Consider the following 27962-nt stretch of genomic DNA (forward strand, 5'->3'; position numbering starts at 1 on the left):
TGTATACAGCCTGTATACCTGTTGCACCACAGTGACAAAATAAAAAGTTGGTAAATGTGTGGATCTGTGGAATTGGTCTAAATAAATCTCTGCTGCTGCACCAGGTACAGATCATGTTTCATCTCTGTCCACAGCAGTCATGTCATGATGTCTGTTAGGCTGTGAGGACACTGCACAGGCTGCTGGTTAACCGGCTGCATACATCACGGCCAAATGAGGGAAATAAATTGAATGTCACATTCCAATATGGAAATTCCGATGTATAAGCTATTATCATCTAATGGGAACAGGACCAGTTTAATATGTTAATGATTTCATTATATTTGTGATCGTGATTTATGGATTACAACAGTTTATCTATTCATTTTATAATCAGCAAATAAATTGTGTATTATTAACAATCTTGCATTTATAAATGTTGTATATTTAGACCCAGTCATTTTTAACATAATTGTGTTTCTAGTATACTCTTAACATTGAAGGGATATTGACTAATTCAAGTAAGAACATATTAATGAATTCCACGTGTGCTTAAAATGATCGTGCACACTGTGTAAGCAGAGATTTGTGCATACATATGGTTTGTGAATGAGGCCTATTGTGAATATATTAGTATTACAGTAATGATAAACATTATATGTATTTACATGTGATGGGATAGGCTTGGTACTACACAATCTTTCTCTTTCTTGCTATGAGGCAACTGAAGTATCATTTTGCAAAACTGCAAATAATTGAACCATCACTGGCTTTTCTTAAATCTCTTTTGTCATGTCTTTTTTAACTGTTTCATCTTTCCAGCTCCTTTAGTTATTACATGTAAATTGCTTTTCTGGGGGCCACTCAGCTCCCTAAACCAAGTTGTCCTCCCTCGTCTTACGTCCAATTTCAAATTTTCCCTAAGTTGATTAAAATCCCCATGGCTCCTGCTCTTCCTCCACTGCCATTACCGTTTCATTTGTGGGGGTGGACCCTGCTCTGTTGACTCCTAACACAATTGCATTTTCAGATGGTCCCCCATATGGAGGTTTCGTCACTATATAATTCTAAAGGGGAGAGTGACGCTTAGGCGCACAATGCCCAGCTGCTCTGTTAGCCCTTGTGTTACCTAGAGGTGACCCCCCGTGGCTGTTTTACATATTCATCAACAATCAGTCGTCATTTTTTTTCCCTACTCCTGGCAAAGAGCTATTTTTATACTACTCAAACTTGACTTTCAGGAGCAGCTTAAAAACAACCCCTTTTTACACAGGGTGGGGGGTATGCTAATTTTGCACAAGCAGTAATTAAAATGAGATGTTTCCTTTTGATGAAATTGCTCTTGGAAACTTAAGGTCCACGACATCATCCACAAAATGCACGTTTTTCACAGATATCGACGGTGCAGAAGCATTATCTCCAGCTGTACGTGAATCTTGAGACTGAGTTGGATGGTTTATGGTTGTTTAAATCTTGCCTGGTAGCGTTAGCGCTGGCCAAGATGTGAACCCACAGTTTGAGTAATTTTAACAGTAGTATTATTCTCTTGACCAGACAGTCCAAAGCACTGACCCACTCTGCTCCTCTGTCTTCACAGCACCATCTGGTACGAGTTACATGCACGTGAGTGGCCTTACAAGAGTCAACCAGCGGAGGTGATCATATGGCAGATTGGCAGTGGGATGAAGCCCAACCTCGCCCAAACGGGCATGGGGAAGGAGATATCAGTAAGGGTCTTATTATTGTTATTATTTATTTATTATTAATTCATTTTTTTCTCATTTGTAAATGTAAATTGGTGCATGTTTTGTATTTTTCATGGTTTAAGCGCTCATTGAATTCCAGACTCAAATTGCTTGAGCACTTTCTATAAAAACTAATAAATTGGCTCTACTTAACAAGGACAATAAGCAATCTGGAGCTGGATTCACACAAGTGCTCTTAAAGTGGTTGTTAAAATGTTACCCAGGGAGAAATTCATAGAAGTTATTAAAAGAAAGCTCCTTCTGTAAGTAAAATACCCCAAAAGCAATTAGAAATGTATTTAGCCATCATTTGCGCTATGAAAATGCGTGTGCACCCTGGTGGCTATAATAAGTGTGTAAACAGTGAAGTTACCAGGTAACATTTTTCATGACATGAAAGATTAGAATAATAGAATCTTTTTTGCACAAAGCTGCTGTGGAGTTTTCTTCCCTTTTCATTTTAACAGAAAAAGTCAATTTTTAAAAAAAGTCAAATTTGAGGATAAGCTATTTGTGATGCGACATAAGCACATTGAACAGTGCTTGCCCCTTCCTCATTTACACCACCAAGTGCCTTTGAGTAAGGCTTTTAAAGGGTAACGCTGGCAATTATTTATATTGTTTTCACTGTCAAGAAATCTTATAATTGGAATTTCATGAGATAGGTGAGAACAAAAACAATGATGAAAGATGAAGGTAAATTTCATGTAAAACTTAAGATGACATTTAATTAACAAGAAAAGAAGTCTCAAATAAGTAATAGATCTTAGAGAGTTGGGCAACTTATTCCAGTCTGATGAAGCTTTAAAAACTTAAAATAGAAAGAGTGTTGAGTGTGTCCAAGTGAGTATGATAATCTAAATGGACCTGGAAGCTGTTTTAAATATGAGGGATATAAAAAGTAAATGTATTTAAGAACAAAGCGATACCAATGAAAATGTCTCATAGAATTACACGGTAACCAGTTGAGTGTATCATGCATGTAACAATGACGCTGATCTTCCCTAAAACTTTCCTGTGTCTCTGTCTTTTTTTTTTAGGACATTCTGCTCCTCTGCTGGGCTTACAAGCAGGAAGAGCGGCCCAGCTTCTCCAAACTGGTAGATTTACTGGAAAAGTTGCCAAAACGGAACCGCCGCCTTTCCCACCCAGGGCACTTCTGGAAGTCAGCTGAGTATGTCAAATGAGTTAGGGATACAAAACAGCAAACAATCAGCTACGACATATATATATATCTACATATATATATATATATATTTTAAAAATGCCGCCATAACGCTACATAAACAACCCCTTAAAGAATGCACTGAATCCAAAAGCCAGCCCAGTGATGAAAACTGCCCGTGCTGTGTGTATTTTCATGGAATGTTGGCATGTGTGTGTACAGATAAGTTGACTGTCCAGCTTCTTAGAGCAGTCGGGACTCATATTTTCTTTGGTTTGATTTAAATCATACTGGATATCTTTACTTTATCCTTATTTGTCTTTTACTATTGACCTGTTCCCTTCATAATATTTGATTTGATTTCCTGGATGTATTTTGCTTGTAAACTTCGACTGATCACATCATCCTGGACTTAAAAAAAAAGACACGTTTGAGAACAAATGTAGATTTTTTTTCTCCCCCCATGTCTTGTTTTGTTTTGAATGAATGTAACTGTTGTACATCACACACTGTATATTTTCATGACATTGTCTTTGCCATTCCTTATGTCTGTCAACTGTGTAGACCATTGTGTCATTGTTACCTCATGGTACCTCTCATGTGTGGATGTCTGAACCAGTACATATTTGTCTTACAAGCTTTATTTAACTGGATAATGTTTTCTTATTTACACCGTACCATTTGAATGTGAAGAAGCCAGCGTCCCTGTTTGTGTGGGGAATTTGTTGGCACGGTTCTTTGATATGGGAGACTGTGCTCTGATCAGTTTGTGCTTTGATTATTACCTGTGAATATTAGTGAGAGACGTTTGAACAATGGCAGCCTTTTGAGAAAGAAAGAAAAAAAAAAGCTGCTGGTCAGACCGGGACTCCCTCACTTGACGCTGTTTTGTGAAATCGCTGACACTTGAAATGTATCTCGTCAACTGTTGCAGAACTAATTAACCTTCAGAAATGCTGTCACTGAGCCCCCCATCCCCCACTCCCACAGATAAATGTATATTATTTTAATTTAAATAGCTATAGATAAAGAATATATCTAGATAAAGATACAATTCTAAAGCTTGCTACTGTAGTCATTGCAGTACTTTTAAGTTATTTTATTCAATCAATACACAGTGATAAAGTACTGAAAATGACATTATTTTCCTGAGTAAACAGTAAACTAGAAACAGTTTTTTAAATGGATGGAAATGGATGACAGAGTTGTTTACCAGAGGTTTGAAGGCCAGACTGATTTGAATCTGTATGATTGATGTCTGGATAAATAAGTCTTAAGATTCCCAGCTCTGTAATAAAATGACTGTTAGATGCGTTAAGGGAGCACACGACCCTGAAAGTCTTTTTAGAAGTCGAAGCACACTTTGAACTTATGTTTTTGGCTTCTTAAATTGTGTTCGGAAATGTTGCTTAAAAGCAGTGTTGTGGTCACTGTGACTTGAAGATCAGATATCAAAGTAAATCCAGAATGAATTTTTGAGGAGTAGAAATGTGCACAAGATTTACTTGTTGAAACCAGTGCTAGCTACCTAAAAAATGTTCCAGCCACTGATAAATGACTTAAATAAGGCAGCTTAATAGCACACAGAGCCCAATGTAAAGGCAGTAGAAGATTCACTCAAGGTGGAGCTAATTAAAGAGAAAATATGCAGAGTGACATTTATGGGATAATGTTAAGTACTCCTATTACCATTTCTACTGTTCCACACGTAGCTCAAATGCTAAGCTAACAGTAATTAACGTTTAGAAGTTACAAAGATAGTAAAAGTTACACATTTACTTAAAGTTTGCTAACATTTGCTGACAGTTTATATAATTCTTAATAAATTCACTGTTTCATTTGTAAGAGGAAGTTATTTCTCCTCTCAAAAGTTGCATAGTCTCTCTTTAATAAGTTGAACAATTGTCCACTCAAATCGACAAGATGTTTATTTTTTAAAATTCGGTCGGGAAATGGAAACAAGCTGGAAGAAAAAAACTTCATGAGCTGTAGTACAAACACATACAAGGGCAGTGTGTTGTTAGAGATATCTTTATATGTGTAACTCAAAGGAAAAATATCCTTTTGAGTTGAATGCACCTTAAGAAATAATTGTATAGAGCTTGTCAAGCAGGGGTGACACAATGTAATTCTCTGTCACATTGGTACTTTACAAGCATCCTGCTGAAGGTCCTGCACTGAAACATGTTGGAGGAATAAAGAAGATTCTTCCACTTGGTCAGCTTAGTGTTGCCAAGCTGATTTTCCATGTTTGTTCCTTTGTTATTTGGGCATAGCTGGCTGGTGGATAGTGACAGCACACTCACTGACACACACACACACTGACCTCCATTGGTACTTAAAGATAACAGAAGATGACGGTATTCCATACAACCATTGCAATAATTGGTTGATTTCCCTGGTTTTGATCTGGTTTAAGGTCTGATAATTAAATAGAACAGGCTTTGGCCCTGTGTTGGTTTTTGACTACAACACTGCTGAATAAGTGACTATTGAGCACATTTCAAAATAATCCTAAAAATCTTGTGTTTTTGTTTTTTTTAATTCTGAATGATTTTACTGACTTCTTAGATTATAGGCGACATACGAGTTAAAATAACAATCAAGTAACTTCGATTTGGCTTGCTAAACCTTCCCTTTAACATATCAGAAGAGACATATCAGGATGCTGAAGCCCAGGCCATTTTTCTACTTCATACTGTATATCATAATGTATTTTAAATGTATGTTTTAGAGAATATAGAAAATCAGAGTCATATCATGATGAACAGGAGGCTGTGGCGCCATTTGAGCTGTATACTGCTTTTTGATTCTCTCTAGCCACGTTAAATAGATAGAGACAATCCAATCATGTTAAATAGCCATTTTCCACCTCATTATATACACATCTGCCAGTGTTGGAAAATGCATACAAACAATCTGCTGCTGTTTTTTGGAGTCTGTCTGTCTATTTTGGAATTGCTGGGATTCAAATATTGTAAGTGGATCATTTATATTTGTACTGTTTACAACTTTCAAGTGCATGAGATGGACTATCAACAATTGATTCTTGTTATGAAAAAAAAAATCCTTCAACACTATATATAAAAAGTATGTGAGCATTTTTCTGATGAACTATTGTCCATTGAGCAGTTTGATCTCAATACCTAATGAAGTTTAACGTTAGGCTTTGCAAAACTTTTCAACAGCTTTGTTTGAGAGAATGATTGTTTCGGTATATTTATAGATTATATAAATGATAGACTAGCATTTAAATAAAAAGAGTTACGACCTGTGCACATGCTAGAGTTGGCAACAACCTGACTGGACAACAATCAAAGATCTAACATTAGTGCCAAGTGTACATAACAGATTGTAGACTATGTTTTATCGTCACTTGCCGTGATATCAATATTTCCTTGTGAAGTTTTTGACTCTTTTTCTTTTGAATGTAGAAAATTGTGTTGTGTTTTTGTTGTTTTTTTTTCTGTTCATTTAATTTTCATTTTCTCCATTTTCCTTCTAATTGCATAAGCACTGATGCTATGTTGTTTCTTTTCCTGATTCCGTCCTTGTATTGTAGATGATAGCTCCAAAAAGCTTGTATTTAATGATGCCTTATGGTCCATGGCTTATTGATGAGTAGATTTTTTGATCACAAGCTCTTTATTTGCACTCATCCTTTACAAAGTGTATGACAATAAAAAGATGTTTTCATTTTGGATGTTTTCTGTTTCTTTTATGTCATCTTTTATCTTAGTCAATCCTTATCCATATTTTACTTTGGTTGAAAGTTTTAACGTCGTCACAGCACAAAGTTAGCGTTGAGTCAGAGCTTACTGAATAAATAATTGTTCCAATCATTTCTAATTACTCAGGACATCATTTTCTTTTGATGATCTGATTCTTGTTCTGATCAAAAGTGCAACTAATGATGGTGTACACTCAAATGATCAAAGTTCTTTTCCACCTAAAACCTTGTATTATGAATCATTATCACCAGTATGCCCACTCCTTTTATGGCAGAAGTATAGAAAAACAAAATTTAACATCCATTTCCCAGTTTTATTCCCCTTTAAGTAATTTTTAGGTTATTAAAATTGTCTTATGTGACAGTAAATGTTCGGTATCAACTGTTTTCTCTTAATCAAATATTCAAACCCAAGACTAAAAAATATTTTTATGGCTGCATAGTCAAATGGAAATGTTGACAATGTTCACCATTTTCCCTTAATTCAATTTTAACTCATTTGTGGTATCTTTGGAAACATGGGAATCTCTGGGATAGTGTTTTCTTATACAGCATAAGTGAGGTATAACACTTATTAAACCCAAAACTTTCTGTTACTTTCAGATACTGTATAGTCTTGACAAACTACGGCTAAATAAACTGCTTCCATTGGTTATTCGTACAGTGCACAATTTATAAAGCAAGCAGACACTTGACCTAAAATGACTTACGAATTATGTAACTTCAACATCACCCAGGAGCTCCACTATTGGAACTGTTATGTTTAGGTCAAGGTTAGAGATGTGTACCTATTTCCATGGCATCCATGAACTGAGCAAAGCCAGGTCAACAATTCAGAATAGCTTTGAATCTTCAAGCAGTAACATTAGAAACTCATCCATTGTTTTGTGTCACTGAATCCAGGAAAACAATTCAAACTAAACCAGAGGTCATTAACTTGTTGCACTAGCACAACACCCACCCACACCTTGGCCCTTATGAGACACAAAGTCAAGTTTGACAACAGAAATATGGAATTTATAAGTCATGTAAAAAGGAGAAATGAAGAGGACAGAACTGAATGAAATCTCTGGTAATATCTCATTTTCACGCAAAACTAAAAAAATACCACTGCGTCTTGCTTCTTTGGTGTTTTGGCATTTGGAGCTGCCCTCCATGACTAAGAGGGGTGATTAGTCCAAAACAAAGTACAGCCAAGACCCCATTTACATGTGATTTGTACCGAGGTATCCTATCTGGATAAGGACAAACGTGTGACAAAGTGTTAATGCAATGTGTAAAGCCATACTTGGCACATTGGTTATCGGAATCACAGTCAGGTGTGAAAGTCGTTAGTACAGAGTGGCCACATTTTAAGTACAAAAAACATCCACCCATCAAGATTAAAATGTTACCTAAGTAGTAGCTGTAGCTAGCCACCCCCACCTTAGTAATCAGTGTATTTGATTACAATGTAGGCACAATCAAGATAACATAGCCTGTCATCAGAAAATCTCTATCCAGATCATGTATCCATATATCACATGCCAGTACCATGTGTAAATAGCATATTTTACCCTTGGCATTAAAATACAATCTGCACTTGGATATGTTATCTGGATATGGAAAAATGCATGTAATTGCAGAATGCGGTCAGACTACAAGTAGTGGCAGTAGCTAGAAGTCTTCCCTCACAAAAAAGGATTTAGAAATGAATAATGTCCGTTCATGGCAGCAGTTTCCTTGACCTGGAGCCATGTTTGTTGAGGAATCAGCCAGCTGCCCATAGCTAATTTGCATATTAAGATCCGACCACAGCAGAGAGCCACAGATCAGCTGTAAATATAGCGTGTGGTATGTGTAGGAATAACAAAGTCCAGGAGTTGACTTAGACATTGATTGGTTTAGCTCCTTTAGTGCCTTTTTTGTGTGGCTAAAGTATGGTTTGCTGCTGTCCTGGTCCACAGCAGTTCAGTTTGCATGCCAGGACTCATGCCTGCTTCTCCAAACTGGTGAGGCGCCAACCCCCATCAAGTGTAGGTATTACACTGACTATGGATAAATAGCTCATACTACCCAAGATCAGAAAAAGTGAACTATGCCTTTAACAAAAGAGAAGCCTCTTCAAATACCATACATGTCAAGATCTTGTATGTTTCTGTCTTTCACTTGTCTGGTCAGTGTGTGCATGCTGCTTGTGTGTTTGTGTATATGTGTGTGCATGTGTGTGTCTATCTGTTATATACAATGTCAGACCTATGACTCACTGGTTGAGGAAGGAGAGTGAGTTAGTGAGAAAAAACGATAGATAAACAGATAGATAAGAGCTGCCAGTCCTCCTCTTTCTTCTCTACCACCATCTCTGACGTCCAGCCTCGGCCACTGAGGCATAAAAATCCCACATCACCCAATCTCAGGAAAGCTGAAGCCCATCAGAGCATGAATGGTTGGTTTCTGTCCAGATTTTCAAAAGTGTTAAAACTCGATGAGGTTCAGTGCATTTCTTGTCACAGTACACACAGACAGACATAAAAAATGAAAATAAAAAAATATCTGTATTAAAGAAAACTTGAATTAGGTATTACATTCAGATTTTTAATAGATAGTGCAATTCAATTGTGTCATGATGCAATGCAAATTAGAATTAGATGATGCCATATCCACTATCAATGAAAACGTATTATATGTATAATTGCCTAAAAATACCAAGGGATCAAAATCTAGTGGCTACACATCATCACAAACTGAAGCTTAGGTTTATGGACAAAAGAAAAAGAAAAATAGGAAGGAAGGAAGGAAGGAAGGAAGGCAATGTGACTAAAAAAAGCTAAACCTGCATGCCCAATGAAATTAATTAATGGGGATCGTAAAGGGAAAAAAATCCTGCACAAAGCAAACTGTTTGAACTCCTACAGAAAATGTTTCTTTTTGTTTGTCTTGATATTGTTTCTGGGTTGAAAACCTTTTTCGCTATTTTTACATGACATTTATTCTTTTTTCAACATATTTTGTTCTGTTTAGAATTTAAGCACTGTCTGAGCTGAATGTACAGGCTGCAGATAATAACTTAATGTCTGAATGTTGTTCATATAAAAGACCAAGTGTAATTCCAAACAGGAGCATCTAATTTTTAGTCTATAAAGGAAGAAAAAAAACATCATACGCCACTGGAATCAGGTGTTTCCAGGAGAATATGAATTAAATTTAATTGCAGCAAAGTTTCAGCTCTCCAAAACATCACTGGTAAATGTGTTTTGCACAAGCCATTAAACATTCTTTGCAGGAAAAGAGCCATCCTATAAGAGGCACAAAGGGGCAACTGGCAGCTAACAGCAGCCTCAATAGACCAGTATATACAGCTGCCACAACATGTGTTGATTAAAATGTTCATCATCTCGTGGATGCATTAGGAGAAGTGGTTACACTCCAAAGACAGTTGATCTTTTGTGACAGGAAATACAAAAGTTGGCATATGTGGTACCATTACACATGTGCAGAAGAGTTCCTTTTCATGAATCTGGCAGCTCACCAATAGTTAGTTAAAGATGCAGTGTGTAGAATATAGTGGCATATAGAGGGACAGACTTGGCAGAATTGGAATATACCATTCATAAACCAAACTGCTGCACAGAAAGACTGAGTAAGAAAACTGTCCATCACCGAAAGGGTTGAAACACACTTAAAATGTAGCGATAACAGTGCATATTTTTAGACAGTCTCTCACATTACGTGGCATTTCACATAAACGTATAAAAAGAGATACCTAACAAAAGCTAAAGTAATCATAGCGCTGCATCATTTAATGGTTTAAATCTAATCCTAAATCCTAGATCCTAGCTTGCATCAAACATCACACATTGAGGACATTGAGGACAACAAATGATACCAGTTTCTTCTTCCTGTAAGCTTTTGATTAGATCATGCCTGTGTTGTTCACCTTCACTAACATGATGTAAGTCTGCAAAAACAAAGTACAACGTCTGTGAAAATAACCAATTTAGAGCAGCAGATTAGCTCTGCCACATAGTCTCTAAGGACTGAAGGGTTCTCTTTATTCATTTAAAGACACCCACATGGCCTATTATGGTGGTGATGTATTTCATTAGACTAGAGGTTTGGAAGACAGACAGAGACAGAAAGAGTGAGAGATGGGGGGGTTGAGAGAGAGAGAGAGAGAGAGAGAGAGAGAGAGAGAGAGAGAGAGAGAGAGAGAGAGAAAGAGAGGGAGTCCTCATGGTTCATCTTTACCAAGCCCAAAGGAAGGAAAGGAAAATACATTAAGGAAATGCTTGTGTGGTGCAGTGTGTAGCAGAACTGACTTGGCAATGTTTTAATTAGGTTATATTCCCATGGAAATTAGAATTGTTGTGTTTTTGCTACCTTAGAAAAAGCCCTTAATATCTACATAGAGAGTGGGTCCTCTTCCATGGAGCCCGCCACGTTCCACTGCCATGTTTCTACAGTAGCCCAGAACAGAGAGTTTTGTGGCCACTTGCTTTTCCTACAGTACGTGCTTGGAAGGGGAGGGTGAGGGGAGGGGTGTTCACTAAGTTGCAATCTACAACTTCACTGCTAGATGCCACTAAATCCTACACAGTTGTCCTTGAAGTCTTGAAGCTAAGAAACATGCTGGCAACACCTGTAAATCACAATAAATCCCACACAGCTGTTGGATTCAGTGAGCAAATACACTTAACACTATTGCCAAAAATACTCTCGTTATCAAATCAGGTGGAAACGTCTTACTGAATGAATAACTGCACCCAGCGAAGCATGCTGTCTGACATATTTGAGGAGTGAGAGTGGTTGACTGTCTGACAACTACTTAAACTATGTAAACCCACACTGGTTTGAACTGTACATCCCAAAAATAAATCTTACATAATGCAAGTGGATGGCGGATGTGACCCTGTCTTCCCCCTCCAGCAGGCCCTATGCTGGCCCATCTGGCAGATCATGTGTAATGACAATGCCACTCAGACGTGTTAACTTCCATTGTGGTTTTCCTGGATGTAAAGTTGAACATTCTGGTCTTCACAGCATGTGATGAAAGATACTGTAGATTATTTTAAAAGTTGGACTAGATCTTGAGGTTTCCTAATGTGTCATATGAGAAATTAGGATTTTTGGTGATGCATGCATATATTTAGTGAGTAATAGCTGTAGTCAGATAACTTGAAAATATCTAAATGTATATCAAAAAATGTATATCTGACCTTTGGGACCCTAAGCGATATCTCCATAGCATCAAATATTCTAATAAATGAGCACTAACAAATTAGTTTAAAGCAATAGTTTGACATTTTGGAAAATATTGCAACCAAACATTATATGAGAAGATTGATACATTCATACTTTCACATCTGGTAAATAAACAGCTAAAGTTAGCAGCCTGTTAGCTTAGCTTAGCAAAGATTGGAAGCCGGGGGAAACACCACCACTAATACATACAACTGATGTGTAAAAATGAAAGTTTAAAGTTTTACAGGTAGTAAAAGGACTAGTGTGTAAGATCTAATGGAATGGACCTGGCAGAAATGGAATATAGTAGTCATAATTATGTTTCAATTAGTGTATAATTACATGTTGCACTGCCATGTTTCTACAGTAGCTCAAAATGGCTGAACCAAACACTGGCTGAAGAGAGGGCCTTTCATGTTTTTCATGAGTTTTGCAGGGAAGGGGTATTTGGTTGGTTGCTAGATGCCACTAAACAATGGTTACACACTGGTCCTTTAAGTGCTTCCAAGAGGGACTCTAAGAAGTTACTGAACCTGGCAGATTTGATAGAGTGTGCTGGCAATATAAGCAAACAACCCCACAAGTGTCATCAGATTTTGATTCAAATGCTAAATTATGATTGTTACACAGACGTACATGGCATCACCGATTTCCCAACTGAGGTCTGCCCACTTAAAAAAACCACACACAGAGGTGACTAATGTCTAAACAACCAAAAACTGTTCGAACTTTGGCAGGAAAGTTTGTCTTCTTGTGTGGATGCCATCCTGTAGCTCATAGAGGAGAGCTGATTGAGTCTCTTGTGTGGTTTGAAAGTACACTCATTTTTTATTTCATGATAATATGCTAGAAACAAGCTAGAAACCCACCAGAAACATGGACGTTTTCGCAATTTATCATGACAATTTCTGTGTCAGCATGTCCTATTCACGGTACAGAACACGCATGCTTTCACTTCCATTCATTTCCCTTTATTGTTCACTGTCATTCTTGGACTGGCGAAATTAAAAACACGTGGAATACAATTTGGGAATGGGTTTGATATTGAATTTCTGCATTGTTGAGCCTTCTGTTTGAACATAGCCTGTTAACAGTGTGGTGTCCTGCAGGGCTGTGTGTTAAGACGGCTTCCAATTTAATGTTGTTTCTGTTTTCCTTCCCTCCCCCTTCCTGCTCCAGGCTGTAACGGAGGCATCGATGGGACTGTGTCTTTGCGTGAAGCTCGTCCTCAGCTCTGCTCACATCTGCTCCACCGCCTGCCCGCCTGCACTGCCACCCACCCACCCTCTCTTGCCCCACCCTGCTTCCACAACCCTCACCACTCCCCTGCTCTTCCTTTTTGCTCCAGCTCTAACACATACATCTTTCCCCAAATGCCTGATTGGACCCTTTAGTGGTTAGTATTGGCCCACTTTGCCAGAGTGGGTGACAAACACGCCGCAGACTTTCAAACAGAGAGGCCTTTCTCAGCTCTATGCCTGAAGCCCTTCCCCAAAATTACACCCTTGTCTTTCTGTTAAGGAATTTCAATGACATGCATACAATGCCATTCACGCCATGCTGCAACTCATCTTCAGCTCCAAGTATGTTTTCAGTACCATGACTGTGCAACCGTTCTCATCTTTTTTTAGGGAGCCCCTGAGACATTTTCACAAGAGTTCATCCTATGAAACAGTTAATAACAACTTTTAAATATGCAAAGTATCCAAATGAATCATTTTGACGGTATAAATTTGGTCGCTATCCTGTGAAGACCTTATATCTCCAAAGCATCAACTTGTAATGATTTAAGAAAAATGCTCTGTTACTGTTTTAAGCTTTGCCACAATGTAATGGAATTTTCTCACTGGGTTTTATTGGGCTAAGAGGTAGGAACCTTTCTTTCAAACCATGAATCCTCTTGAGTTGGAGATCACAGGACAGCGAAGCATGGCCATTGTGCTTGAAAATGTGCATTTCCTTTTACTTTACCAAATAATGCATTACATATACATTACTGTGCACTGCACAACTGTATTTTTTTTTTCAAACAGACTTTTTTCTTACTAAGATTACATGACACTTGGAACCTTGTGCAGCTGAATTAATGCAACACATTCACACAGCTGCAAAGACATTCAGATCTGCAAGCTGCCCAGCACAGCCACAGTCTTCTACGGTACTTGTGGCCACTAAGTAGCTGCATCTACACAGTCGGGAAGGTTAAGTGCCTTGTTCCAGGGCATCTCAGCAACAGTAGTTATTAAGGGATAAGTATCTTCTTTTTTTAACAGTTAAGCTCAAAGTTTGAATCAGAGAATCTCTGAATAAGGAGATAAACACAGTTGATGTTAACTAAAAAGCCAATGCATATCATGTAGGATTATCTGTGTACACACTCTTGTGTCTCAGTGATTCTTTTAACTTTTTCAGAAAGAAATTGTTGAATGTTATGGCATTTGGATTTTCTACATTTTTCTTAATGTCAACAAATGACATGCACAGAGCTAAACCAACTATCTTAAGTATTATTTTTGTGTCCAAAGCCTGATGTGCAATAGACTTCTGTTGTGCCAAAAACTATTAAAAACATGTAAAATACATGCTCTTAAGCCACAAAAACTATGGACATGGAAACCATGGCTCCAAAAATGGCTCCAAAAGCTAACAATACATTTTCATTCTCTGGGGAGTAGTTTTGTGTGAGACAGATACCTCTGTGCATGCCCAGAAACATGGTTCTGTTAGTGCTTCACTGGCTTGTTATGCCATATATCACAACCTTTTATACTTTTTAAAGTACTCATAACAGAGATTTATAGCACAGAGGAATGAGATACATCAGGTTTTGGATACACACACAATAACTAATTGTTGGTTTGGCTCGTCACACGAGATTTGCTGACAACATGAAAAATATAGAAAATCACCAGCTATATCAAAGATGTTTAGTCTCACATTCACATTTAAATCTGAACCAAGCTTCTCGACTTCATTGGTCAAGCTCGAGCAACTCATTTCCTGTGAGAGAAGATTGGGGGATACAAAATGCTGGTGGAGGGAATCAAATGAGAATATCTTGGTTTAATTGATTCTATTACATGGTCTACTAACTTAGAAATTGGCACACCCATTTGTCTGTGCTGACAAATGAATCTCTTCCCAGTGAGTGAAGAAAAGTTAAATGAATTCCAAAAACCCTGTACCCGCCAGACAAATGTTTGAAATATCTCTATTCATATTTGCATTCAGTGCAACGAATGGGAGTTTTATTTTTCTATGAGGAGTTTGCTTTTTGTGTATCACAGTGTGCATGCTGTTTGAGCAAATTACACAGGCACTAAAATACCAGTGGTAGGACAGAATATTTGTATGTGTGTGCTGGTGCAAGACAGTGAGCTAATACAATATTCAAACTCTTCCCCCACATGTACATGTTTAATGACCTCAAGGCTATGCAATAAAAATAAAGAAAATATGCTTCAGTATTTTAAAAGGTGAATATTTTACTAAAGTGCCAATTTAATAGACTCAACTATTTGTCCTTGACAGTTTTGAGTATGCATTTAACATTTCTCTAATGGTAATCAAAAAACAGTCCACTTTTATCTTTATATACACCTGCAACCTTTACAGAAATTCAAGGCATGTTTTCATTTGTTTAAGGAATCAATCTTCCTGATTATGATATGCTAATTAAGATTGAGTATTAAACATTTACCTTCCTGTCCACTCATTGGCGAGAGCCCAACTGCAAACTTCTTCTGTGAATTTGACCATGGTCTCCAGAGAGGGCTTGATTCAGGATTGGTCTGGCCACAGTAACAAGTACTGTAGTGCATCTTCACTGTACCCTTTGCAAAAATACAATGTAAACGTGGCCATGTTTGGATAGGTGGATTAGAACAACTCTGCCATGTGATTGCCATCTATTCGTTACGGCTAGTCATACATCCACAAAATAATGCAACCATTGCTAATAATGTGAGCAAAGCAAGAGTCTGATTAAGTCACTGACATGGTTTCATACTTTGACCAATCCAGTTAATAACACAATTTACTTGAGTGATGTAATTATAATGGTGTCACTCTTACTCCGACTCTGATTGTTGAAGGGCTTTCTTAATTTTCTCCCTGTCCAGCTGTCAGTTTTGACATATGAGCAGCAATTTTGCATGACAAGTTCTTCATTTCTCCAATAAAGTGAAGAACACTCAATCATTACACCTGGAAATAGGTGACTTTATTTTCTAACATGAGGAATTTTTCTAAAAGCTGCTGGCAAAACACATGATACAAACATGAATGATACATGGGAGATGTTTGCTGTATGTGCTCTACATCACACTGCCAATGTTTTAAACTGACCTCTAGAAGATTTACTACTATTTTTTTTCATATATATTGCTGGCATTTATAGGATAAGACTGGCTTTAACTGTTTGTCAATACTTTACACCTTCTCTACCATCTCTCAGATCCATTTTGTTAACCACATATCCTCTGCAGCACAGTGGTGCAGTGGTTAGTACTGTTGCCTCACAGCTGGAAGTTTCTAGGTTAGAACCCACCGACCAGCTGTTCTCATGTAGCTGAGCTTAATTGGTGACTCTAAATTGGCTATAGGTGTGAATGTGAGTGTGAACATGTGTCTGTCATTAGACTATATGTCAGCCATGTGATTGACTGACAACCTGTTCGGGGTGTCCTCCACCTCTCACCCAATGTCAGCTAAGACTGGCTCCAGTTCCCCAGTGAACCACTATTGAAGATGTAAATCGTACAAATGGGTCTGGTTTCATTTTTACAATTTGTTTTTTTTAAATAATTTGGAGTGGAGTGCAAAAGTCACTCAACAGAAGTAAATAGTGCATTTGTTGGGGTACTAGCTGCGGCCTTGTGTGCTACTGATGTTTATTATAATGAAGAAACATGTCAGCTCATATACGACCCCATTCGGTATTCCCATTTCAAAATTGAACCATATCTTCAATATTAGGTCACAAAGACACATGACTCTAACACATGACTGTAACAGTCTTATGGGTTTATATCATGACCATTAGTTTCAATTATTTCAATTTTGTTGCAGAGAAATCACTTTTTTCCCCTGATTTTGGTATGGTGGAGAGCTAAGACTACTACAGTATCTATTATAGTAGCCATCAGAGGTGTGAATCAAAGTGGTAATTCAAAACGCTTAGTTGTTGAAGTTGTAAACAAAACACAACACCATAATTGCTGAATTCACTCAGAAGTGACCCAAAAATAAAAACTGAAGTGACTCACACACTGCAGACTGTAATATCAGTGTTTTCCTAACTTGTAATCTTTAGCCTCTGCCCACTGTTAGAGCTGTATGTAACCCAATTTAAGTGTTTAGGTGCTTCATGTTCAAATGCACCTTGAGAGCTGTAGCTGTAGTTAACTGCTACCCCTTGTACCGTTGAACTAGATATTTTCTAACACAGTTTATACCAATGATTATACCAACCAGAAGAGTTACTGTACATGATGATCCAAGCTGTTGATGTACTCAAATTGTAAGTCATTTATTGTCTATCAGAAAAAAAAAATCATTACATTTTCACTTTCAGAACCAGGGGAAAAGATGTATTGACATCAGAGTGTGATATTCACACATACTTTGCCTTGCTCACATTATTGTTATTTTTTGATGGGCATGTAAATGTGTAGTGGGAAGGAAACACAACTAATTTGACCACACTTTTGAACAGTTATGATCACAACACAAATTTGAAACCCACACTGGTCAAATATTAAAAAGTCATATCCTAACTCTCCTGCTGTGTTAAAAGAGTTCTTTTTAGAAAATGAATCTCTGCCTCATGCATGAGTGTACACAGTGTGGGCAGAGGACAAACCCCGTTAGACCCATTTCTCTGCAATTCCTCTTAACCTTCCTACATACACTTGGCCAATAAGGGCCTGTTGAGATCAAACACAGAGGCAGAACATCAAAAAGGGGGATGGAATAAAAACCACATAATTCACTGACGAAGAAAGGCACCGCTAGCCTGCAAAATGAGCTGTTCTCGGCTCCCCTGCTTGCCTAATTCCCTCTAGCTCAACAAAATATTTTCAGGTCACACAAGTACTGTATCGTGCCACACAGTCATCCGTGGAAAACCAGATTTCCATGACAAATGCAGATGATTCCATGCAGATGAGTGGATGCAAAGATGTTTATTTTGCTACCAAGAGTTGTTCATGATTCAATGACAGGCTGCAGGAATTGTATGGATATATATGAGCTTGATGCATGCAGGAGCCTGGGATTCCATAGAAAACTCACTTTAAATGTGCAAAAAGATAAAAATTAAAGTTACTACAAGGAACTTTCATTTTGTGTTGATTTCAGCGATGTGTTTTGTGGATAAAAGCGGTATTTTTTCCCCAGAATGAAGACTGCATTTCCCATGAGCACCACCGCCTTGTGTCGTAAAGATCTTGGCTGGCATATGCATTTATTTTGGAAGTGAGTGAAAGAAAGAAGCTAAGTATTTTCAAACAGCTGTTTGCAGGATGCATAGCGATGAGTAAAGTGTCTATTTGTGTCAGTATTTGTTGTAAGATTGCTCAATGTAATATGATGATGTGAAGTAAAGTTGTTTTAGTACCATTCATATGCCAAGGTCACATGTAAGGCTGCATTCACACCAAATCCGACAAAGAGAGACCTTCCTGCTGGGTTGTGTGGAGGTGTGCAGAGGTGTGAGTGTCATTATTTGGGCTTTATAATATAACCGCTGTGAATGTCAATGAGAGAATAACACTTTATTTCTCAGATTCACTCCTTTGTTCACGCTACACTGCTGCTCACTCTCTTCTTCATTCAATCTCTAGCTCGCTCAACCACCACTGCTGTCTCCCTCTCTCTCTCTCTCTCTCTCTTTTTGTTTTTAAATTTTTTTTAATGAGTTGGGAAGCTAACAAGAAGTCTAACTTTAACTTTAATGTTTAAACATAGACAAAACCCCCTGTCCTCGTAACATCTTTGTACTCGCTGATGCTACAGTGCTACATGTAAAATGGACATAGGCTCTTGTGTTCTGCGTGCTGTAAATTGTTTTGTCTGATTTTGCAAAGAATCCAACCCGGTGACAGATGTTTAGAATAGCTAACGTAGAGATAATCAATCTTCTTGCTGATAGAACATATGTGGGCATCAGATGCATCATGGGATTGTTTCATAACCAGTTAAAAGTTCCTTGTAATAACTTTAAAGATCCTATTAGCTTTAATGGAATAGTTTCACAATTTGGGAAATATGCTCATTCACTTTCTTATTAATAGTTGATGTGTAATTATGGCCAGCAGCTGGTTAGCTTCATTTAGATTGGAGACAGTAGGAAACAGCTTTGAACAAAAGTTTTTTTGGTTTTTTTTAATCCACCAACCAGCATTTCCAAACTTACCTATTAACAGCAAATTGCCATTTACAATTCAGTTACTGAACAAATGAAACAAAGGAAATATAATAATTAATTAGCCTTAGCTGTGCAATCATTGGACCGAGCCAGGCAAGCTGTTTCCTCTTGTTCCCTGTCTTTATGTCACATTTACGCCATACATGGGAAAGAGTGCCATGTTTACAACCTGCAAGTGTTCACATCATTAGACAACTCAAGATGTTTGTATGATTTCGGCCTTGGTCAAGTAATGGTCGACAATACTCTAACACTATATCCATTACATAAGGATTTTACAGCTGTGAACAAAAGACTGGTGTGAGGTGCCCCAATGTAATTGCTGTATTTTTAAGATTTTCCGTGTTATTGTGTCGACACAGCTTCTTTTTGAAAAATCATAGTTCACCAGTCGTAATTACAACTTGAAGTCGGCTTGAACACTATTTGCAAATCAAAGTCTTGTAAATACGATGGATGACTTGAATGCGGCATACTGCTAACCTAGAGCTAGCCAACTGCTGGCTTTAGGTACATACTACACTGAGTGCACAGTGATAACAATCTTTATGTTTATCTCTTGGCATGAAAGTGAATAAGTGTGCCTACTTCCCAAAATGTGAATTTCTTGAGAAGGACAGTAAAGCCTGTTTTTGTGCCGTTTGGTGCCAGGAGAAACAACTCTTCGATCTCTTCTCAGTTTGACTGTTATACGAGGGAGTGTACCGAAAGGGCTTCTCAATTGTTCTGTAAGTTTGTTTTGGTTTGAGAAGGTATAAAACCTGACACTATCTCCGTCGAGTAGTGAAAACTTGAGAGTGTACATGATGATTTGAAATGCAAGTAGCTTTTCTAAGAAGGAATTAAGATGAACTAAATATACAGTACAGTATAACCTCCTTTCTGATGACAGCCGCTCACAACTGGTCTATATTTTGATTCATGCTGATATTGCTGATTCAAATGTGCTCTGAATCTGCTTTCAGTCTTTGAATAGATACTATGTGCTGTATAGGAGAAGTATTTCTGTCCAGGGCTCATCCCTCTGTGAAACCACATCAATTTTATTCCTCTTTTGTTGTCATGTTGTACCTAAGATGCTTTGCTACTATGATGTTTCTTCCCTTCCAGGTTCCTCACTTTGATTTTCAACATCTTCAACCTGATCATCAATGAAAGCTCACCATCATCTTCTTCATGACCATCACCATCATCATCATCATCATCATCATCATCCCCATGATAACATCAACTGCTGCCCTTACTCGAAATGGCATATCGATCATTCAAGCTTGTAATGGAGCTTCATTTGTATAATTTGTACAGTAAAGTTTATAAAATTTTTCTACCCTTCCAGAAATTATTTAGTTTCTGCTGTTCAACTGAATGTCAATGAATTACAATTTGCAGGCCTTGTTATAAAGTTTGTGTTTTTTGTGAAACATTTGGGTTTGTTCTACTGTCCAGAAGAGAAGAAAAATTGTCAATAAAATCTTTAAGCGATAAGTTTAGTTTGTTCTGTGAAGCTCTTTCCAGTCCCAGCTTTCCCTTTGTCTTTGTGCTATCCGTAAGGTCTGACTCCAACAATAAATCTTAAAAGAGAGGAGATGCTCCACCTTCCAAATTCATCAGAATGCTTCACCTCATAAAGTGCACCTCAACGCCCAGTCAACCTCTTCAGGATTCATGAGTTTGTCTCTGTTCTGTGATACAAGATTGATGTTAAAAAAAGAAAACAGTCTGACTCATAATGTGCCCCAAGACATCATTAATACTGCTACTAATGCAGCTTACGTTGCATTGACATTAAATTTAGAAAGCTAATTTATTATTCTCTTGATATTGACCAAGGAAGGCCAGCTGAACTCATTTGATGCTATTCTATCATCGCTCATGGCAGTAATTTGAAGGATAGTGCACAGACACACACACACACACACACACACACACACACACACACGTATCACACATACACTGAATCTCAGATCCAAGACAGGGCACTCTGCAAGCTGAAACATTAATATTTGTGCTTGTTGAGCATGTTAATCATTTGTTCAACTTTTACAATTAAAAAGCAACTTTCCAAAATGCTATATAGTCATGTTGAAAATCACATTCATCCATTATCTTCACCCTCTTTTCCAGTGCAGGGTTGCAGGAGAGAGGCGCCCTGCATCAGCTGCCATGCTATCACATGGCTGACATACTGTTCAGCTATTCTCACTCACATTCACACCTACAGAGAACTGAACATTCAATAAGCCTAGCTAGCCTTAGTTACTGTTGCTACTCCTATGTCAAACTTTTTGTTCTTGCACGACACACATGCAGTTTAAAATTATGACAGTGGCAGATTTAACTCTTGAAATTCTTAGTCATTTTTGAAATAAATGGGGCCTTGATTGCTGACATACAGTAGGTAGACAAAAGCAAACCTTTGATTTCTAGCTGCTGGCTGTAAATTTTGCCATCTGAGATGACAGCTAATCCTGGCAGAGTTGCTAGCTAGCTATTAAAGCTAATATTTGTGACATGGTTAAAATCTCTGGCTGACTTGTTTCAAATGGATTGATAACACTGTCAAAGGGCTTTTCAAGACACTCTTTGATACTCTACAAGTGCTAAGCAACAGAGGCTCTAATTACAAAAGTTATCAACCAGGTTAAAAAACATGGAAATAACAGCACTGGTCATACATTGTAGTGTAGAGTTTATTAGTCTTTTTTTACAGGTTATTCAATTTTAAACAAGCATTGTATTTGACAAATGCTCCAACTTGATTTTCATCATCAAACTGAATAATAATAGATGTTTGTAATTCACTTAAATGTTTTTTTCAAATGTCAGACTCTGCACTTTTGTAGTTTTATCTGTGATGAGTAGGTTCGATGTAACACATTTTTAACACTGACATTTCAAACTGCTTACCATTGTTGGAGGAAAAATCTCAAGAGATGTTAAAAAGTGGTTTGCAAAAAAGATGCAACTTTTGTGAAATATATATGGATGGAAATGGCGAAAAAGTCACATGACTTATTTGGATTGTGGCTAATTTTTCTGAGCTTTCACACCGTATTGTACGTAGTAGATGTCACATCACAGCTTCTAATGACAATAGCTGACCTATTGATTTTGTGTTTCTCATCACCATGTATTGTATGACAAAGGACACAAAAAACACAATGAACTCAAGGAAAACCTGTGTGGGGGCCATTGCTGAACAACCAGGCTATTCCAATATTAAGTAGTTTAGTTTACTGGTGGATGTTTTAGAGCTGGTAACAAGGCAACAGTGCCATAGTTAGCTAACGTTAACGTCATATTAATCAAATACAGGAGGCACTCTGTGAAGCTTTTTACACATGTTTTTTGATTTGCTACTTTGTGTTTGATGACTGACTGATGTGTTTTAATATCATATTTAACATACTGTCTATGAAGAGAAAGGGAGGAGAAAAAAACAAGGAGTGGCCAGGCAGGGCAACAAGTGGGAAATACATGGATGACATGATCTTTCCTTGACAGGGAAACAGCTGTCAGGACGTAGCTATAGTTTTAGTTTTTCAAGTTTATAAAGCTGTAATCTAGTCAGGGGAAAAGGTGGACAATTGAGTTAATGACCAATGGACAAATAAACAAATTCAACATATTGCTATAGGGTATAACATCCCATAAGGTGTAGAAAGGGTCCATTAATTTGACATAGGATGATTTATCAAATATTTTTCGACAGGGTATACATCAATCTAGAGTAGACCACCCAGAGCAGAGATGAGGCAGGGCAAGAGTAGAGAGAGTAAAGGAGAGATGACATCTAAAAGGAAGAGCATAGATTTCCTAAAGCAGTATTTGGAGAGGAAAGAGGCAAGGGAACAGTAATGTGCCAGGGAGCGTGAGGAAAGAGATGACGTTAATTTGTTTCTAGGAGGCCTGGCTCCAGCCATGAGATGACTGCCTTTAGACAAGCAACCATGGCTCAAAGTTAGGATAATAACATGAGGCATAGTTTGGAGCTCCATATTCACAGCTGTCACACGTCACCTCACATTATGTATAAATGTGGTTTTTTTGCTCATACGGTGTATGTACAATACATGTACAATATATATATTTTCATGTTACTCTGAGGTGAGTGTAGATACATGTTCCTATTCTATATTTGAGAAATAAAACACTACACTTAATTGTGTAATTTTTGCAGTCGAAGGGCAACCTTGATGAATTTTATTATTAATAATTTAACAGGACATTGGTTATATTTATTGTATATACTAGAAGCACTAAGAATATCATTTATTTAACAAATTGTATATGCGTGCACCATAACCATTAAAGAATACAGCTAAATCAATCAATATTTCCCCTACCATTGCCTTGGAGGACACAAACAAAATGTGTTTGTGTAATTGATCTCATTTATGTGCACATGTTACTGTACATTTAATAAAAAGATGAATTTATTAATGTAATCCCTTCAAAAGATGGTCTGACCATGACCTTAAATGTATGAAATTCAGCGAGTATGCCATTAATGATGCAGTGTGTAGGATTTAGTGACACCTGGTCAAACGGATTTGGCAGAAATAGAATATAATTTTCATATATATGATTTAATTAGTGTATAATCATATGAAAATAAAAAATGTGTTTCTGTTACCTTACAATGAGCCCTTTATATCTACATAGGAGGTGGGTCCTCTTCCACAGAGTCCACCATGCTGCACTACCATGTTTCAACAGTAGCCCAGCATGCACAAAACAAACACTGGCTCTAGGGAGGAGGTTTCGCATTTGTTGTGTGTTTCACAGCCACTGAAGGTTCTCCTACATGCTTGGAATTGGAGGGTGAAGGGCTGGGGTATTTAGTTGATTGCAATCTGCAACGTCACTACTAGATGACAATAAATGTTACGCACTGGTCCGTTGAGACAGAAAGTAGCAAGTGTGCGGCCGATAGAGAGAGTGAGAGCAGGTGTGTGAACGTGAGGCGGATGACCACAGCAGAGTATGAAGTTAGCAGTATGGCTGTTAATGTAGCTGAGCAGTGTGTGTGCAGTCTTAGCTATTTGTTAGTGCATTGTTTATTACAACTGTAGCACTGTGTTAGTGACAATGGATTAGAGTTTTAAATGACCAGGCTCACTCATGTCTGATGTTTCAGGTAGACCAGCTATTTTCATTTTCGTGACAATCTCAGTCACTCCAGAGAATGGAGAAATGTCTGGCTGCTGAGGCTCTCCTGAGTTTTACTCTGCATGATGATGCATGATGATGCTTGATGACGCTGTCAGCTGCGACAGGAGACACTTGCAGCTGGTGTTGATACACCCTCCAGCATTGGCTGAGAATGCCGAAAACATCCTCAGCAATGTGTCGGACTCTGGAGAGACTGTAGTTGAATACCCAGTGATCCTCTAACAGGCATTTGCCAGACTAGGGACCGAGAAGAAGGGTTTTCATTGGGAATGCCTCATTGACCATTATCACAAATGGCACTATTTCAAACTTGGGTGAGTGGAGTGGGCATGGTGTTGGTACCAGCTTGAAAGGCCTGTCCCAGAGAGGAGTTGGCAAAGATACCTACTTCACTGTATCTGCCAGAACCTCTCATGCAGACATCCAGAAAGTTGTAGTCCACATCCACTAGAGCGAGGAGGACCACACAGAAGGTGCCCTAAAATTATACAGCTGTCACCAGAATTGGACAGTGCCTGAGTTACGACATGCTTCCCATCAACTTCAAGTCAAGTTTTCCAGGAACCTCCTGGCGGTATTCCTCCAGCGCTCCTCAGCTGAAGCTGGCATGTGGGTTTCCCTCATTTGAGCCTAGATGATATCACACATGTCTATCACCAAATTGGCCAAGTTTGACATACTAGGATGGAAAATGGAGGCGGTGGTCACGAAAGAATCCTCAGTGCTGAGAAATCTGAGAGGTGGGAGGAGAAGGGTTAGTTTTTGCCTAATGAACGAAATCCAAGAAAACAAATTGATCCACTTTTGTGCCAGTAGGTTATGATTTTTTGAATTAATAGATATCATTGACTGCACTGAATATTAATAATAAAAATAATTAATCTTATTTGCGCTCTCTCTCTCTCTCTCTCTCTGTATATATATACATGTATATATAGAGAGGTACATACAGAGATAATGATTGCAGTATCTGAAGCATGCATGGTGGAATCACTCATTACAGACAAAGCAATGGTGCACTCCTTTATACTTTCTGTTGATACATTGTTCATATTCCTGTGGCTAATAATTTGACATAATGCAAGTATACCGTTTACACTTACAATCTGCTGCCAGACTGTTAAAATAATAGTTCAAGCAGTAGTAAACAGACCCTTGATTATTAATCATGCCTGTTCTTGGTTAACGTATAACCTATAGTCAATAGCCTGTATACTACTGCCACCTATTCAGCTATGATTTGAGTCTAGCAACATACCAAGTTTACAATTATCCACATTACAACAAATTATTGGCATGTCTGGATGTTGGACACGCCCAAGATTGTGAACAAATTTGAGTTGGGCAGGACATTCACGTACCCTTAATGTAGGCTTACTGTACCCTAGATACAATAATGAATAGCTTTAAGAATAGGCTATAATTTATATTTACAAAATGTTCACTATAATAGTAGCTTAGGCTATCCAACAACATACCTCAGACAGACTGCCAGACACTGCTCTGGGTAAATAGGATCCCGGTAGTTGGTCCTCTGCCTCCTCAGATGCGGTGCTAGCATCCCCAAGAACCTCAAACTGTCCCACCGACATCCTAAAATATGTCCAGAACACACTGCCTCATACAGCAGCTGAATTTCCCTTCTTTTTCTACCTTGTAAAATGGGGTACAGGATAATCTTCACTGGGGTTAGGGTTATTGTTGAATCAGTCCCCCAGGAACAACGCTGCACTTTGAAGCCAATTTGACATAGTGGCCATAGGACTTTTTTTCCTTAGATTTACATTATGAAAGAGATGTATGTAAATCAGCAAATAATTTTTTTTGAGTGTCACAAAGCCCCTTAGTATAACTCGTTTCTCTATCAGAGTTTGACCCATTCAGTCCAGCAACATTTGGAAAGAAGCAAAGTCCCCATTCAAGTTATCGGTGGACTACACTGGAAGTAAACCAGCTTGGTCTGTGGAAGTCTCAGGTGCACTTGCTCTATGGGCCACATGATCTCAGAAAATCAGAGCAATTTTATATCCCAAAGTCAAACTTTTTTGTCTAATATGCCACTGAGCAGCTAAGGGGGGGCCTGTCAATAACACTGTATCTAGTTCTCTTTTTGTGTGTTGAACCCATGAACTTATATTCTGCTGGTATGAATAGGTTTGATGCAAAATATTTACAGTTGAGTATTTTGCATTTTCATGTCATTTATTTGTCATGTCCCCAGAGTTGAGGTGTTTAATGACATGTAAAGAGCTAAGACCATAGACATAACAATGTTGGCAGAGGTAGATGCTAATCATTGGTGTACAGAACGTTTTTTCTCCATCTGTTTTATGTGTTATTTGATCACTTTCTTCAATGTTTTAAAATCCTTTTATTAAATCCTTAATCATACAACTTTGTAGAATAAAGACTGGTTAGACTGGACAATAGCTCATGTGATATGTTGTGGCACATTTCACCTCAGTCAGAAAACTGAAGCCAGGAAAGGCACATAGCCATCACACTTATGACGATTGCACAAACTGTGTGAGCTGCAGATGTGTTTTGGCTCATGAACCTCCCTGCTGGATACAATCAGTGTAATTTCAGACTTCGGAGGGGAAATGCAAATCAGTGGACATAAAACAAAAAGTGAAACCGGCTCTGCCTGTGTGGACCCCCATCTTAATTCTATGTAAGTAAACATTCATTTGCCTTCTGACCGCCACAAACTGACAGTTAAGCTTGCTTTTATGTGGAGCCGAGTGCAGGTGGGTATATTGTTTCATTAATAAGAGCCTTTCATCTGGTTTTTACTTAAGAAAAGACAGCATAAAGTACTAAGTGCAGAAAAGTGTAAGTGGATTTTGCTGACTGTTACTGCTATTTTAAAGTATTTTGTGAAAATGGCAATATGAAGAATGTCATTCAGCAAGAACACACGGATGAGCGATCATGAACCACAACATCGTCAGTTCAAGTTGAGCCGGGAGCTTTTGTTGCATGCTATTCCCCCATTTCTCCCACTCTCTCTCTCTCCACTTATTTCCTTTCATGTCTCTTCTAAAGTCATAAAATGCCCAAATTATACTTGAAAAGGACAGATTTGAATTGTACTTGTCATTGTATAAATTTGAAATATGTACTCTATTGAATTGAACATCTTGGGCTCTAATTGATGAAAACTATGTCTCAACATCTGGAAAGTGTAAAGATCTGTCTATGTCATCACTGAGCATTTTGTTAAAAAAATATATGATTTCAGAATAAATATTACTCCTTGACTAGAAAGCAGAAATAGCAGAAACCTTTGCAACTCTGCTGCTGTAATATTTCTGATGATCTCAAAATCAGGTGTAATAGTCTGCCTTACTGTCAGCAGCCACACCAGTATGTGTCTATGTGTATGATCTGAGAAAGAATAGGGAGAACGCCTCCTTCCCCACGTCAACTGAGGGAAACAACAAAGCGTGATGAAAATAAATTGTGGGGGGGTGGATCGGTGTACAGCAGAGAAGGAGTAGAAACCAACAGCGGCTC

The 27962-nt window shown here is 38.0% G+C and overlaps 1 protein-coding gene across 1 annotated transcript in view; it reads left to right on the plus strand.

Moving 5' to 3' along the window:
* The window catches only part of ksr2 (kinase suppressor of ras 2), a 97878-nt gene extending 94967 nt beyond the window's left edge, over window positions 1-2911 (plus strand). Inside the window, exons 18-19 of the mRNA XM_053324612.1 lie at window positions 1577-1706; window positions 2765-2911. Coding sequence (XP_053180587.1) covers window positions 1577-1706; window positions 2765-2911 — 277 coding nt within the window. The remainder of the gene's footprint in view (window positions 1-1576; window positions 1707-2764) is intronic.
* The last annotated feature ends 25051 nt before the right edge of the window (window positions 2912-27962 follow it).

This window comes from Scomber japonicus, chromosome 9 (assembly GCF_027409825.1).
Source record: "Scomber japonicus isolate fScoJap1 chromosome 9, fScoJap1.pri, whole genome shotgun sequence".
In the NCBI taxonomy this organism is placed as follows: domain Eukaryota; kingdom Metazoa; phylum Chordata; class Actinopteri; order Scombriformes; family Scombridae; genus Scomber; species Scomber japonicus.